At 51.9% G+C, this 16,713-nt stretch overlaps 2 protein-coding genes across 2 annotated transcripts; one reads left to right on the top strand and one right to left on the bottom strand.

Moving 5' to 3' along the window:
* Positions 1–3,280: 3,280 nt before the first annotated feature.
* Positions 3,281–8,015, bottom strand: N7458_009326 (putative ATP dependent RNA helicase; the record flags this gene model as incomplete). Its single annotated transcript, XM_056912708.1, has 7 exons — positions 3,281–3,490; positions 3,610–3,940; positions 3,995–4,208; positions 4,263–5,563; positions 5,631–6,431; positions 6,566–7,178; positions 7,235–8,015. 7 exons carry the CDS (start codon positions 8,013–8,015, stop codon positions 3,281–3,283), a joined length of 4,251 nt encoding a protein of 1,416 aa, XP_056761557.1.
* Positions 8,016–8,296: 281 nt separating this feature from the next.
* Positions 8,297–16,455, top strand: N7458_009325 (putative translational activator; the record flags this gene model as incomplete). Its single annotated transcript, XM_056912707.1, has 3 exons — positions 8,297–8,417; positions 8,478–15,254; positions 15,326–16,455. The coding sequence occupies 3 exons, from the start codon at positions 8,297–8,299 to the stop codon at positions 16,453–16,455; spliced, it is 8,028 nt and encodes a 2,675-aa protein (XP_056761556.1).
* Between the last annotated feature and the right edge of the window lie 258 nt (positions 16,456–16,713).

Genomic DNA, 16,713 nt, shown 5'->3' with positions numbered 1-16,713 from the left:
GTCTGATCTGGCTGATCTCGTGCCCTAAACGGGGAAATTGTTCAGGCTCGTCTGTGATTTCCAGAATAACCACCCTTCATTCGAGACGTGGAGAGTCGTAGATAGCCAGGGAGCTAACTGAGTGGGGAAGGAACGAATTTAGTGTGCGATCACTTGCAATTATTCATGACGGAATGCTGGGCACTGATTTGTCTGACTCGTCTTGCCAGGCTCATTTTCGTTCCTGGTCCATAAAGAGCATCAGATTCGGATTTAAGAACAGTGGAAATACCCAGTCAATCATGGCTCTTATCTCCTAGTTTCGAGGCTGGACTCGATTCGGCCGTCGTTGAGATGGCTATTTTTCATTTCCTCGAGAATGACCGTTGAAAGCCAAATTTACGTGGAAGGATGGGATTCGGATAGATCGTTGCACGTTGTTCTCCATCTACTGGTTCTGGAGAGAACCACCTAAAACGGTTCTATGTACATTGCGGCGCAAAACCAACTCTAGGAGTCACGTAACATGTCACTCCTCATCCGTATTCGTGAATCACATACCAGCATCATCCTAGACGAGATTGAAATCAGCCATTCACCTCTTCTGGCGAGCCGTGGTCGGTTCGGCCACGATAACCTTAGAGTACTCAGTCCTCCCGTTTAGTGCTAACTTTACTCTGTTAGCGCTGTAACCAGCTGAAACCACAGGCGATCAGCGACGTCAGCGGAGCCACGACGATAAGACCCAGGCGAACAGCTAGATGTACGACATTTTTGCCCTGTGCCCCGACCCGAAACTACTACTCCGGGCGGAGTAACTATGACCATTCCTAGATTTGCTATTAAATTTAGATTTATATTGTATGACCGGGTAAACTATGATTGTGGTTATCAGTCTGATGGTGACTTTGATCATTCTGGTACTGAAATATTGTTAACTTCAGGTAGAAAAAGAAATTAATATAATTGCCATATAATTGCCACGGCCATGGAGGTTCCACGAGTTGGTGGATAGTTGTATCTACTCGAAGCCCCAGGCCAATCCCTGGAGCCTGATTCCTGATATGAGGACATACAATAGATCAAAGAACTACATGAAAGATATACGGTTTCATCTGGCAAGTACCCCATATCCAAAGGTATCTGTACCTAGCTCTAGCACCATCTCTCCATCCTCGTGCAGAATCTCGGACATCCCAACGAGCTTCTTCTTCACATCCAACGCACGATCCTGCTTCACCGTCTCTTGTTAACTCATCCACAATCACCCATTGGAACCGTCCACTTTTCCTTTTCCCTCTCTTTCTCGCTTTTGCTTTTCTTCCCCGGCCGATCGAAGAATGTGCAGACTCTATCCTGCAGCCAACAAGCAGGGCGCATGGTACAAGGTACAAGGTATAGCATTAGTAGTAACAGTATGCTACGCTGTGTGTTCTGCACCATGTATGGAGTGCATAGAGTACAGTAGACAGGATCATGCACGGGCACGCCCATCATCCTCTGCCCGCGTGGGCCTCGCCTCGCCACATTCTCGAAGCTTACCTAGGCACTCCTGGTTCGGTGGTGCTCCTTCTTAGAAAAGTGGTTTTTGGCGCTTTCCATATGCATGGGGTTGTTTTGGCGGGGGCCCAGAGCGTCAGGACTACGACGTGTCGCGCGTGCGTTGGGGATGTTAGGTTAGGTCCTGGGAATGGATGCTTGAGCGGTGGACTCACCGCTGGTTTCAGATTTTGTTGTCTTCGGGGAATGTCTCAAGAAGGACATTTTGTGTTTGTATCTGAATCTGAATCTGTAGCTAGGGATGGTGTGGGGTACCGTTGTTGGATCGGAGGGTTCTCGGCTTTTGGTTTCCAGTCTCCAGAAAGTTGGTTCGTAGAAGGTTGCGATGGTTTAGAGGTGCAGGGTTCTCCCAGCCTCCCCAAGGTGATCTGACCATGTCTACACCCTGCGTCCCCCTTGATACGCATCCGGGTGCTGTTGGGAGTTCCAAGCCCGCCTGCATTGAGTTTCATTGTGCATTGCGAGTAATGTTGAAGTTGCGAAGTTCCCCGAGGGAAATAGAAGACGGGGCGGGGAGAGAATTGGGAGGTAGGGGTAGAACAGCTAGTATCAAATGTCGCTAATCGAATGGATTTTCCAACTCTGATTCTCTGTTTATTCCAGCTAGAATATTGTCCTGGTTGATGTTTTGTTTCTCCCATTCTTGACCGGAGATAATGCACTGGCCAACTCGCAGCGGGTACGTGCCAGCACCATTCGGCGCCAGGAACGAAGCACAGAGCACCGTACAGAGCTGTGCAGAAAGATGCGGTTTGCAGCAGCTTTCTAGAAGGCTGCGTCGTGGTGCTGACCTTTCGGCTGTGCCTGGCAGATACAACCTCGTGCGAGGCGGTTGCCTGCCAAGTTGCCGCGACGTCGAATCGCAGACCGGAAATAGATCAGATAAAACATGTACCTGGATAGATTGTACAGTAACCCGCCGACATTATGCACCGAGTGGCCTGACCCTGCTGTGACAGACAAGAATCATCATGCTTGGGCTGGTCTTTGCAGAGACAGATCAGGGTAGAGCCTGTTTCGTCAACCTCGCTCAGCAGTTGGAAGCATGCACGTTGTCAGACGGGATATAATGCTGTGATGCCGAGCCAAACTGAAGGTTATATTGACGCTTCATCAGTTGATGACTAGTTGGGTATCGTAGGAAGGTCAGGAGCTTCTGTCAGATGGAAAAGTAAGGTTGTGCTGGACCTGTTCTACGCTACAAGTCATTCGACTTCCTTGATTATACCTATATTTGTGTTGTGCCCTCCTGTGGATACAACCAGAGAACCGAAAAATAGAACCCCCAGTCATTGAGAAAGTAAATATTGAGACACAGATTCACTATAGTCGTAATGAATCGAAGAAGGTACGCTCAGGAGACACCTTAAGTCTTAAGCCGAGTAAGGGGAGTCTATCAGAATGCACTTTTTCTATGTCTGAATCACTGTACTACCTAAGCCAATCTCACTATACCCAGATCCCATCCATTTCTGTCCAGGGTATACCCATTCCAAGCCACCCGTCTATGTCCATCTATAAGCACTTAAATCATGTCACATCTATCATTGCCCTTTCTGATTCCAAATCCTCAGGGTCTTGAAGCTGGCTTGACCACCGCCAGCCTTGCTATGTTCCTCCCATGTCCGTTCCAAATATACGGGAAAAAAAATGCAAGAATCAATATATAAGGCAGAAACAAGCCTAGCAGAAGCAAAGAAACACAGATGAGGTTGTACACGCTGTTTGATTCCCTTGGGCTCTACTTCTTGCCTGCAAGCGTAAAGATTTGCTGCCAGATATCTAGCCACTGCTGTTGCTTATAAGACAGCGGCTTATGTGGGTTGCGGAAGGTAGACGCGAGGAGGTCGCGTAGACGGGAATTTAGGATCTTCAGGGCCAGCATGGACTTCCAAGTATGTGTTGCAAAGCGGACGCGGTTAGAGTCAATGGAGATCACACCAGAGTACAACTAGAAACACAATAAGAGTTAGGACGATAACCTTATAGATTTGACGAAGGAAAAGTGAACAGAAGGTGAAAGAGAATAGAAGTAAGGTCAATTACTATGGTGACAGCGAGATCTCTTACCTTGAACTCGGCCTCTCCACACAGCAAAGCGATCGCAAAATCGTCTACTGCACTCGTCTCGTGCGCGTTTAGATTCCGGTTCCGTGCTTGCATGATGTGGTAGTATGAGAGCCACTTGATCGCCGGATCGGCGTGCTTATTGATGGAGGTCGGATGCAAACTGACGGCCTGATTGTTTGCGACACTGCGCCAGCCCTTACCCTCGCGGCTGAGGAGCTTCGGATAGAAACTCCAGGCAACAACGGAGTTGATCGCCGTGTCATTGGCGCTGTTGAGGTCGTGTTGCTCGGGAATAGTGAAAAATTGGCGATTTCGATTCGTAGACCGCGCCCTGTAGTCGATGAGTATGCTTCAAAGATAACGGGATAGGGGCCAACAAGTTTACCTGTTCAGAGCGGTTTTCTGGACACCATCGAGAGTGATGAGGCCTGCATCTGCGACTGAGACTACCAGTTGCATCTTAATATCTTCGATACTGAGAAGCGTCTGCGGGCTGAGGAAGTTCTTCCGGCAGAAAGAGAACTCGCTCATGCCGGGCGTGCTCCTGGCGCGCTTCCAGCAGCAATAAGCGTTGTAGACAGTCAATAGGTCCGAGTTCCCTGGAATGGGTTAGTGTCATCAAACAAAAGACAGAATAAATAGTCAGTACTTACCTCTCTGGAACGAGTTTCGGGCAGCATCACGCTGCGAGTTGGAGCCCATAGTGTTGACAAAGGGCGACTTTGAGGACAGGATGGCAGCGATGCTGACGGCTGCGTCCAGACATTTGAAGAATGCACCGTGGATGATCAACTTGCCTAGGAAGACGTCTAGTGGAAGTTTGGCAAGTTGCGATCCCAATGGTGTCAAACTCTCGTTGCTTGTGAGTGCCTTGACTTCCTTGAGAGAATCAATGGCACGACGAATGTTCTTGGAAGACGGCGCATCCAATGCCTCGTTAAGCGTCTGCTCCACCTCTCCCAACTTGCAGATCTTAACGCGCAACACGAGATCTTGCAGAGACAAGCGGAGCATTTCTGGCGTCTGCTGTTCAGCCAGCAATTTGTCGTGGCGGTACTTTGTAAACAAGTGAAAGCAGATACCGTTCCGGACACGTCCAGCTCGACCACGACGTTGCTTGGCGTTGGCGCGAGAAATGAACGACTCGACGAGGCGTGAGAGCTGTCGCCTTTCATCGAAGCGCATCATCTTCTCTTTCCCTGTGTCAACGACTGCTGTAATATCAGGAATCGTGATACCAGTTTCCGCAATGTTTGTGGCAATGACAATCTTTCTGAAACCTTCCGGGGGCACGACAAAGGCCTTCTCTTGGTCCTCGCTGGAAATGGAAGAGTGTAGGGCATGCACGATCCAGCCTCTCTGGAAAGTCGGCTCGGAGAGGATTTCGTCGTTCAAACGACGAATCTCGGCCAAACCGGGCATGAAGACGAGAATTGCCTTGCTGTAATGCTCCATCTCAGGAGCAGTGGCAATATTCAACAACAGTTTCTTGATCAGCTGGTAGTCCATGCGGTACTCGTCAAATTTGAGAACAGTTTCCCTAGTCTGCTTCGAGTAAGCCTCAAGACTAGCTGGCAAGCCGCCGGTATTGTCACCAGTGGTGTCGGAGATCTCATCCATGTCATCATCGATCAAGATGTTCGAATCATCCTCCGATAAACGGTAATTTGTCATCTCCACCGCGTCTTCCAAGTACTTCATTTCCACTGGGAAGGTTCGTCCAGGAATATTCAGCACGGGGACGCCACCGAGATAATTAGAGAATCGTTGAGCATCGACAGTTGCAGACATAAGAATGAGCTTGAGATCTGTACGCTTCTGCATGAGTCTTCGGAGGACAACCAAAAGGAAGTCGCTGTCAATTGTTCTCTCATGGACCTCATCCAAAACGACGTGCGTGATATCTTGGAAGTCGTCGGGTCGTTCGAGCATTCGGACAACCACACCAGTGGTCCTATGTCGTGTCAGTACGGTTTCTTGATACGGATGATACGTAACGAAGGATTGTAGTGGACACATACGCATATACTAGGCGAGTAGCTGAGCTGATTTTACTCTCCAATCTCACAGCAAAACCGATGAGAGACCGGTTACTTCCCACGTCATTCTTGCTTTCTCCAAGTTCCTCGCTAACACGCCGAGCCAGGGAAATTGCAGAAATTCGCCGAGGCTCTGTCACATAGACCTTGCAAGGCCGGTCCTGAAGCATCTCGTGTTCTAAGATGTAAGACGGAATCTGCGTACTCTTTCCACTACCAGTCTCACTGCAAATAATAATGGCCTGGTGGGTGTCCAAAGTACTCAAGATTTCATCCTTGAAGTTCCAGATTGGGAGGTTCATCCGACCTTGCATCATGCGATGGAAAGCTGGAGTGGATGCTTTGGCCTCCCAAATTTCGCGCAGCTGCTCAACCTGGCCAAAGTAATCGCCTCGAGCAGGTCCTCTCAAAGGACTGCCCGGCTTGCTTGCATTGCCATTTCTCTTGCGGAAGTTGTCCAGCAACACGACGTCGTCTTCGAAGGTGCCCTGGTTCTCTTCGACCATGCGCTTGAGATCTTTGACTGTGGCTTTGTCAATTTCATCTTCCTGGGTCTTTTTCAGGTTGGAGAACTCAGTCCAAAGATCTCGCCAGACTGCAGGAATTCTCAGATAGGCTTTGCCTTCCTTGGAGTTTTGAGGGAACAAGATAAAGAGCGCGAGTGTCGACATGTATCCCTCAGCCTGCTGTGGGGTCGGTGTCACAAGAGTATCCATTGAGAGGAAGGTCGTGACGGCGTTTGACTTATGCGTGACCGAATCGACCGCCAGTGGGAATGGGGGTCTTGCGGTTTAGACCATCGCACTTCAATTGCCTTTCGACATTGGTGGCTTGAAGACGAGATATCTTGGTACACAACCTTGCATGATGAGTCTCTTGCTTTGCATGTCTCTTCCAAAACTCTACGTGGGCTTAACCCAGTAGATTTCCCAAAGTCCCGAATAGTGAATTTAGCTTCGATCACTGGAGGAGGCAGACCCAAGATGGACCCATCATCGGGTTCAGCCTGAAACATGTCACCAAGAAGGCCCGCAGCATCATCGTCCATTTCGTCCATTGGCAGACTATCAACATCAGAGCCCCCATTGATTGCACCCTTTGCTGATTCTTCTGCAGTCTGAGGCTGCTTTTTTCGATCTACAGGGCGACGCATGAATACTGCGTCCTTCCTGAGCTCGTCAAGCCTCCCCCCCCAGATGAATTCCGCCTCTTGGGCCTCAAATAGCACATCTCGTTCGATCTTTGCAATTTTTCGCTGCAGCTTTGCTATTTCCGGGTCGTCTGATTGCCCAACCGCAGCTCCACGGCCCTTCTTTCCCTTTGCCGGGCGATCAAACAAGTCCGGCTGAAGGCTGTACAGCTTGGTTTGTAGCTCCAACCACTCGGGAACCATAGTGTCTGGATCGATAGAGCTATCCGAGTCATATGACACGGGGGTAACGACTTTCGCAGCCTTCCAGTCTGCCTTGGGTTTCCCCTGTTTGCTCTCAATCTGGGATTTGGGGGTGGATGATCTTGATGGCTCCGAGTCTGTTCAGAGTCAGCGCTTGTCATTCAGGGAAAGTCTATCAATGTCATGGGCTTACCGATCATCCACGAAGTGACACTATCCGCATCTTTTTGGGGACGGGCCGTTGTGTGTGTATATGGTGGGAGGTCCTTCTTATCACTGTGCATTGCCAGCCATTCCAGTGCCTCGTCTAGGTTCCATGCTACCTCACGGCTGGTGCTGGTAGAATTGCCAGCGAAGTAGAGAAGAACATGTTTCAGTGCCTCTTCTGTACGCTCTGCCGAGAATCCGAGCTTGAGCAGGGTCTCTTTCAAGGTCCAGAGCTTCCCATATAGCTCCTCTTCAGAGCCTATCTGCTTCGCACCAGTACCTCGCGCATTCGATATCAGATAGTCATGCTCTTCAGTACCAGCCAATTCAAGAATTCGATCTTGAATCTCGGTCGGAAGCCATTCGAGGAGACTCAATGACACCGATTGCTGGCGAAGGACCCGTCTTTCAGTCTCTAATTTGGTCGCCTGGCGTACCGCATCACTCTTGCACTTTGCCGCATATTTATCAACCAGAATCTGCAGTTCTGCCTCCTCCAAATGCCTCTCGAGTTCCTCCGGGGAATAGTTCTGTAATGAGGGACCGGCCCTACGCGCGCCCGTGCCCGTGCTTGTTTCACCCGCGGGGCAATCTTCAGCACGCGGGACTTGTGGTTCGTTTTGAGGTGTGGCTTTGGAATCGACTGCGGTTGTTGGTGGGGTCTCTGCTGTGCTTTCGGGTTTGGGTTTCGAGGGCACGGAGACTGTTGCGAAGCCTCGAGCTGGGTTAGACGCGGGCTTCTTCTTTTTCTTATTGTTCGGTGGCATGGTGGAAGAGAGGTTCTGTAAAAGCAAACAACACCACAAGATTAGTCAATTTTCAAACGAAACCCAAAAACAATTAGGTCCGGTCAGACTTACAGGAGTTGGCGAGGAAGTTGGAGAAACAAGAAGCGGACATGGCTGGTTGAGCGGCGGAGAATGCAACTGCCCCCCACACAAAACTCTTATGACAGCATTCGGTCGTCCTAGCCCACCTTCACCTAATTCACTCCTTCTCTCCCTCCACCCACCCTCTTTCCTCCTTTCCCCTGTATTGACCTCTGATCATGGATCCAATTCCATGGGACCAGGTCAAGGCTGGGGATCTGGATGCCCTGCGGGTCGCACTCTTCTCGAGTTCGACCTCGCGCAGGCTCCGGGCCCTGCAAGAACTTCGCGATAGGAGCGGTAAAACTTGACCCTCGATCCTGCTGCAGATTGACAGACACTGATATTGGTCACTCACAGGGTCCGAACTACCTCCGGAATCCCAGCATGACATCCTAGCGCTTCTGTTTCTGACCTATCCTCTCTACGTCGACCGACCATCGCGACAGGCCGTCCAACAATGTCTCCGCTCCCTCCTCCGAACGCCGAACGCCGCCGATCACCTCAAATATCTGACCGAGAAACTCAAGGCAGAGGCGGTCAAGCCAGGTCTGGCTTCAACGGCGGGTTTTGTCCTGCTGGAGTGGTGCTGCATTCTGTTGCAGCAGGTCAGCGAGGATTCGGCCGCGCCCTTGGCAATCGTGCTGGATTTGATTGCGGTGGACGCCAAGGCTTTGGAGAACTGCTTTGCCCATACCCCCAAGATCCCAGTCAGGCAGTCAGCTCTCCGGGTTACTAGGCGGGCTCTCCGTACGACTTTCTCCTGCCAGACATGGGGCGAGGAAGCTGTGCGCCAATCGATTAGCCAATTGACCACGGATGCGGCAGCTGGCAATAAGAATGCACTACTGCTTGGAGTCATCTCTGGAGTGTGTGCTCGACTGCCTGCCCGCAAGCCGATCCTTGAGCAATCCAAGAAGGCAATCTTGGACTATTATGTCAAGGAGATCGTGAGCTCTAAGTCGGTCGTGCCTGCTCACGTGGCGGACGGCCTGTCGGATTTTTTCAGTTCATTTGTCACTGCAGAGGATGTGACTACCGAGTTGGTGCCCCCAATTGAGAAATCTATGCTGAGGGCGCCGGAGGTGATCATGAATGGTGTGATCCCACCACTTTGTGCGTCGCTGCCAGAGGACATCGACCTCTCGGAGGTCGTCCTCTCTCGCCTGTCGAAGCACCTCCTCTCTAGCATGAAGTCCAACAATGCGAACATTCGGCAAGGGGCTGCTGATTCATTCAGTTCATTAGTTACACGATGTAAAACAGATACCTTGGTCCTGAAGATCACCAGCGAAATTGTCAGCCCCCTAAAGACACAAAAGATCACTGCCCCAGAACACCGTGTCGCCTACGCTCAAGCTATCGCCGCTATTCCGTCGTCTGCGGATGTCTCTAAAGAGATTGTCCAGGGATTCGGCCCCGTCTTCACGAGGGAGGCCAATGAAGCTGCTCTGGAAGAGGAGCTGAAGTCTTTCGGCAAGCACCTTGCTTTCCTTATCCAGTCGTCCGTCAAGGTCGGTGACGACGTTGTTAATGCTGTTGTTAAGGGCATCTCCGATAAACGAGTGCCATTCCGAAAGATTTGGCAACTTAGTGTGGGAGAGGTGCTCTGGAAATCCGATGTTGCGTCTCTGAAGACTGCTGAGATCGAGCCGTTGGTTACCAAGTTCCTAGCTAAGATGAAGGACATGTTCGGAGAGGTCGCCTCGAACCCGCTCCCTTCGGCACAAAGCGGTGCTTTGTCTTCTGCATATATTTTCCTTGCGCTATTCCAGCGTGTCTCGGATATTCATGGATCAGAAAAGGCTACATGGAATGAGAAGGTCACTCAGGCTATGACCATGGGCACGAAACCCTCTTTCCTCCTTAACCCCAAGGCGTACTCGAAACTCACGTCCTCCCTTGAGATGCAGTGGCTGGTCCGAGCTTTGGCTGCCATCACATCAGGCGCCAAGTTCGCTGCCGCCGAGGATACTGCCAAGGCTGCTTGGGCGTTGTCTTTTATCTATAGCATAACCGGTCCCTCTTTGGCAACAAGCTATCGAGAGAGTGCCGTGGAAACTCTATCCACAGTTTATGTGAAAGATGTGGTTTCCATCGGCCATGTTATTATCAACGCTCTCTGGTCTTGGATTCATTCATTCCGAACAGCGGAGAAGGAGTCAGCCGCTGTCTCTGCCGGGCCTGGTAGCGAACGTCTGCTTCACCTGGTCTTGAAAGCTTTGTGCCCCTCGGCCAAGGCCAGAGAAGAATCTGGGATTGCAGCTTCAGACATCGAAAACCAACTGATCAATATTCTTGTTCTCGGTCGGCCAGAGATGATCCCGAACTGTTCATGGATTGACCTATGCCTGAGGTCTGGCTTCGACCCAGGAAATCTGGTTCGTGCTCACCCAGCCGAATGTATAGAGCAATTGGTCCGTGTCAATGCAGATCCAGTGCAATCTATTGTTCCCAATGTGAATGCTGCGGTGTGGGCCGCAGCAGGTGACCTGGCCTTCGTTGCACCCGACGTCATGGTCCCGCGCATCGTTGCTCAGATCACAGAGGACCTGGATGGTGCCCGTCTATCCAAGTTCACAGCTACTGATGCTGCCATTGCTCGCACCCCTGAGGGAACCGCGTTCATTGATGTGTTGAGTAGCAAGTCGAAGCAGCCAGCCTTTGATAAGAATACCAAGGACTACGATACACTGAAGTGGGAAGAGGAACTGCGAGCCCAGCTGGCCGAGAAGAAGGGCCTGAAGCAAAAGAAGCTCTCGGCTGAGGAGCAATCAAAGGTGAATGCCCAACTTGCCAAGGAGGCTAATATTCGTGAAGAGGTTCTCCAGGAAGTCAAGCGCATTGAACGGGGAGCCGGCCTTGTTCGGGGTCTGGCAACTGGTCCTGCCAACGACGCTGAAGGATGGATCAACGAGGCTGTTAGCCGTCTGCTTTCTCTTGCTCGGGCTGGCGCTGGACTCTTCGTCGGTGATGTGGTTTCTCAAGCTTACATCACTTGCTCCAACGAGTTGTCTTCGCGCTTGGGCAATACCCGGCCTTTCGTGGGCATTGCAACCTTGCGTGCTATTGGTAGAACTAATCTACCGGCAGAGATGGAATCGGAGCACCTTGGTCAACTCGTGACAAGAATCCTGTACCGCCTGCGATTTGCTTCCGAGCAGCGTCCCCTTGATACCCCCTCTCTCGCTTACATCCTGCCATTGATTTTCCTGATCTTGAGCCAGAACGGAATTGAAGAGGTAAAAGGAGATCAGGAAGGTGAGCAGGTGCTGCTTGCGATCGAATTTTTGTCATTCCACACCAGCTCCTTCACCGACGTTCGTCTTCCTCGCGTTGAAGTGCTTCAGCAGCTTCTTTCCGGCATTCAGAGATACACTCAACATTATAAGCTGATCAAGGATACCCTGTTCGATTTCTGCCGCTGCATTGCTCCCACTATCACTAGTGAGGAGCTCCAAACCCTCTTACAAGGCACGATCGTTCCCGACTCCTCCGTGCGGACTTCTGTACTCCAGGTCATTGATGCTGAGATCGATCTGACGGATCTTGATTTCTCGGAACACATTTGGCTCGGCTGCCACGACCAGGTTGAGGAGAATGTCGAGCTTGCTGAAGGCATCTGGGACGAGAATGCCTTGGAAGTGGACGACACTTCCTTCTCCAAGATCATGAAATACTTGGACTCTGAGGACAGCCAGCTCCGTGGAGCTGCTGCTCGTGCATTGGCCCACGCTATAGAATTTGACAAGAGCAAGTTTGCCGGTATTCTGTCCGAGCTTGAGGCCAAATACTCGGAGGAGGTCAAGCCCAAGGCCCCTGAAAAGGATGCCTATGGCATGCCGAAGAAGATGGAAAACACAGACAACTGGGTGAGCCGCAGTGGTATCGCTCTGGCTTTCAACGCCATGACAAACCTCTTTGAAGGCGATCAGATCATTAACTTCTTGCAATTCTTGATTGAGCGCGGTCCCCTCGTCGACAAGAATTCTTCCGTGCGTATCCAAATGGCAGAGAGTGGCAAGTCCGTCATTGCCGAGCGAGGCCAGCAGAAGGTCGAGGAACTTATGAAGCTACTCGAAACAGTTCTGGAGACCTCGGACAAGGCCACTCAGAGTTCTGATCTGCTGAACGAGGCGGTTGTTGTGCTTTACGGAGCTTTGGCCCGACACTTGAAGGCAGAGGACCGTCGTCTACAGACAGTGGTCAAGAAACTTCTCGCGACCCTGCCTACCCCCTCTGAGACCGTGCAATCTGCTGTTTCCGAGTGCTTACCTCCCTTGATCAGGCTGTCTGGCCCTAAGACTGCCGATTACGTCCAGGAGATGCTCGACTCGCTGCTGAATGTCAAGGACTACGCTACTCAGCGCGGTGCGGCCTATGGTCTGGCTGGTATTGTCAGCGGTAGGGGTATCTCGACTCTGCGCGAATTCCGCATCATGAGCTTGCTGAAGGAGGCCACCGAAAACAAGAAGGAGCCACATCAGCGCCAGGGCGCGTTATTAGCGTATGAGCTGTTTGCCTCTATCCTCGGACGGACCTTTGAGCCCTATGTCATTCAGCTTGTCCCTCAGCTACTCGCTGGCTTCGGCGATCCCAGCATTGATGTTCGTGATGCCTGTCTTGATGCATCCAAGGCCTGCTTCCAAAACCTCAGCTCCTATGGTGTTAAGAAGATTCTTCCCACCCTTCTCGACGGCTTGGACGACACTCAATGGCGTAGTCAGAAGGGCGCTTGCAATCTCTTGGGTGCCATGGCTTACCTTGACCCGCAACAGCTTGCCGCCAGCTTGCCCGATATCATTCCTCCTCTTACCATTGTCCTCAATGACACTCACAAGGAGGTCCGCAATGCTGCCAACCGCAGTCTCCAGCGGTTCGGAGAGGTCATTAGCAATCCTGAAGTCAAGAGCCTGGTCAACGTCCTCCTCAAGGCTCTTAGCGATCCCACCAAATACACTGATGAGGCTCTCGATTCGCTCATCAAGGTGTCGTTCGTGCACTATTTGGATGCTCCCTCGCTGGCTCTGGTTGTTCGCATTCTTGAGCGTGGTCTTGCTGACCGCTCCGCCACCAAGCGCAAATCTGCCCAAATCATCGGCAGCTTGGCTCATCTTACTGAGCGTAAAGATCTTATTGCACACCTGCCGATCATCGTTGCTGGTCTCAACCTGGCCATCGTCGATCCTGTCCCGACTACCCGAGCCACCGCTTCCAAGGCTTTGGGTTCGCTTATCGAGAAGCTTGGAGAGGATGCTCTGCCAGATTTGATCCCCAACCTGATGAACACTCTCAAGTCGGACACCGGCGCTGGCGACCGACTGGGATCCGCACAGGCACTTTCAGAGGTGCTTGCGGGTCTGGGTACTACCAGGCTCGAGGAGACTTTGCCAACAATTCTCCAGAATGTGTCCAGCTCCAAGGCTGCTGTTCGTGAAGGCTTCATGACTTTGTTCATCTTCTTGCCTGCCTGCTTCGGTAACAGCTTCGCCAACTACCTCAGCAAGATCATTCCGCCCATCCTTGCTGGTCTTGCTGATGATATCGAGTCGATCCGTGAGACTTCCCTCCGCGCTGGTCGCCTGCTTGTCAAGAATTTCGCAACCAAGGCCATCGATCTGCTGCTTCCCGAGCTGGAGCGCGGCTTGGCCGACGACAGCTATCGCATTCGTCTCAGCTCCGTCGAGCTGGTTGGAGACCTGCTGTTCAGTCTTACCGGTATCAGCGGCAAGTCGGAAGCCGAGGAAGAGGAGGAAGAAGCTACCCAGGCTGGCCAGTCCTTGCTCGAAGTTCTTGGAGAAGAGCGCAGGGATAAGGTCCTTTCTGCTCTGTTTATCTGTCGCTGCGATACCTCCGGTATGGTCAAGAGTGCCGCCATGGGCGTCTGGAAGGCCCTTGTTGCCTCTCCGAAAACTCTCAAGGAGATGGTGCCCACTCTATCCCAGCTCATCATTCGCCGCCTCGGCTCGTCCAACATGGAGCAGAAGGTCATTGCTTCCAACGCCCTTGGCGATCTTATCAAGAAGGCTGGAGAATCGGTGCTGTCCACCTTGTTGCCATTGCTTGAGGATGGTCTTCAGACCTCGCCTGATGTCGACGTTAAGCAGGGTATCTGTATTGCTCTTCGCGAGCTTATTACTGCTGCTACTCCTGAGGCTCTCGAGGATTATGAGAAGATTCTCATCTCCACTGTCCGTGTGGCTCTGGTTGATAGTGATGAGGATGTGCGTGAGGCTGCCGCCGAAGCCTTCGATGCTCTGCAGCAGATCCTGGGCAAGAAGACCGTTGACCAGGTCCTGCCTTACCTGCTTCACCTACTGAGGAACGACGAGGAGGCCGAACAAGCCTTGTCTGCCCTGTTGACTCTGCTCACCGAGCAGACCCGAGCCAACATTATCCTTCCCAACCTCATCCCTACGCTTCTCACGCCTCCAATCTCTGCTTTCAATGCCAGGGCCCTGGCTTCCCTGGCCGAGGTTGCTGGTGGTGCCATGACGAGAAGACTGCCCAACATTATCAACGCTCTCATGGACGGTATCATCCAGACCGACGACGAGGAGCTCCAGTCCGAACTCGAATCTGCCTTGGATACCGTGCTGGTGTCTGTGGATGAATACGATGGCCTGAACACTGCCATGAACGTGATGATGACCCTTGTCAAGCACGACGACCACCGCCGTCGGGCCAAGGCTGCTCTCCACCTCAACAAGTTCTTCTCCGATGCCGAACTGGACTACTCGCGTTATCATCAAGACCTTATTCGCGTCTTGCTGATTTCTTTCGACGACTCAGACAAGGACGTTGTCAAGGCTGCCTGGGCTGCTCTCAGTGGTCTCACATCTCACCTGCGCAAGGAGGAGATGGAGGTTCTGGCGGTCCCTACTCGCCAGATCCTGCGTCAAGTTGGTGTTACTGGCGCGGATCTACCTGGCTTCAGTCTTCCCAAGGGTATCATGGCTATTTTGCCGATCTTCTTGCAAGGCCTTCTCAACGGAACCCCCGAGCAGCGCACTCAGTCGGCTCTCGCTATTGCGGATGTTATCGACCGAACCGGATCTAATTCGCTCAAGCCATTCGTCACTCAGATCACTGGTCCTCTGATTCGTGTGGTGTCAGAGCGTTCGGTTGATATCAAGTGTAAGTCTCTTGACAATTGCGTTTTATCTTTCTCTGTCAACTGGACAATGGTACTAATACAATACATTTAGGTGCCATTTTCTTCACCCTCAACAAGCTGCTGGAGAAGATCCCTCTGGCTGTCAAGCCCTTCTTGCCTCAGCTTCAGCGTACTTTTGCCCGTGGTCTTGCCGATTCCTCTAGCGAGACCTTGCGTAACCGTGCTGCCAAGGGTCTTGGTATACTAATCACTCTGACCCCCAGAGTGGATCCGCTTATCGCTGAGCTCATTACTGGATCAAAGACTACTGATATGGGTGTCAAGAATGCCATGATGAAGGCCCTCCAGGAGGTGGTTGGTAAGGCTGGTGCCAACATGAGCGAGGCATCGCGCACTGCCATCCTTGCCCTGATCGACGATGATGCCAGCGATGAGACGGACTCCGTCGCTATTACCAATGCTCGCCTACTTGGTGTCCTCGTGAAGGTGATTCCGGCCGCATCTGCGGTCCCTCTGATTAGGCACCGCGTTCTTACGGGGCACTTCTCGCACGCATCTATTCTTGGTCTCAACGCTCTCCTTGCCGAAGCTCCTGCCACTCTGATGGAGAACTTTGTTACCGAGACCTCGGCCGCTATTTGCCAGGGCATCACCCACAAGGACCCCTTCATTTCCGACAACAGTGTACTCGCTGCTGGCAAGTACCTGTTATCCGAAGATGGTGACCACAGCTTCGAGACTCACAAGACCATTTTCGAGGCCCTGACGGCTGCTATCCAGCCCGGAGGTCCCGTCGACACCCGTCGACTGGCTCTTGTCGTCATTCGCACCGTCAGCCGCCTGCACCCAGAGTTGACCCGTCCTCATTTGGCCCTCCTCGCACCGCCTGTCTTCGCTGGTGTTCGCGACCTGGTGATTCCCGTGAAGCTGGCTTCCGAAGCCGCTTTCCTGTCACTCTTCTCCGTTGTGGACTCGGACAGCGAGGTGTTTGACAAGTACATGGCTGGTCCCGGTGCCTCGCTAGCCCCCGGGCCGAAGCGTAGCATGTCGGATTACTTCAAGCGAGTTGCTATGCGCCTTGCCACCCAGGCCCGCGAGCGCCGGGTCGCCGAGGGTGGTGAAGGTGGTCTGGGCTTGTCGAATGATGAGGTGGAGGATGAGAAGGAGGTGTGGAGTATTGGCAAGGTGGATCTGGGAGATGATTCATTTGGCGATGACTGATGATTTTTCTTTTTGTCGGAGCATTCCAAGGTTGCATCTACATGTCTATAGATATACCCTTGGACTTCCCTTTTTCAATTCTGGTTCTTGTGTTTAAGCTTCGTACAAAAGTCTGTTCACGTTTTTTATGCATGTCCATATTCAGCCAATGTCGGAATAGATCTAGAGAATCTGTTTACGAGACACTGAACTTCCAACTGGTTGGTATGTCATGTAGCCCATAACAATTGACTGCCCCATAGTTGTTACGTTGGATTC

This window comes from Penicillium daleae (genome assembly GCF_028827525.1).
Source record: "Penicillium daleae strain IBT 16125 chromosome Unknown utg000008l_segment0_segment0, whole genome shotgun sequence".
NCBI lineage: Eukaryota > Fungi > Ascomycota > Eurotiomycetes > Eurotiales > Aspergillaceae > Penicillium > Penicillium daleae.
The sequence above is the reverse complement of the archived record's forward strand: the minus strand, read 5'-3'. Positions and strand labels throughout refer to the sequence as shown.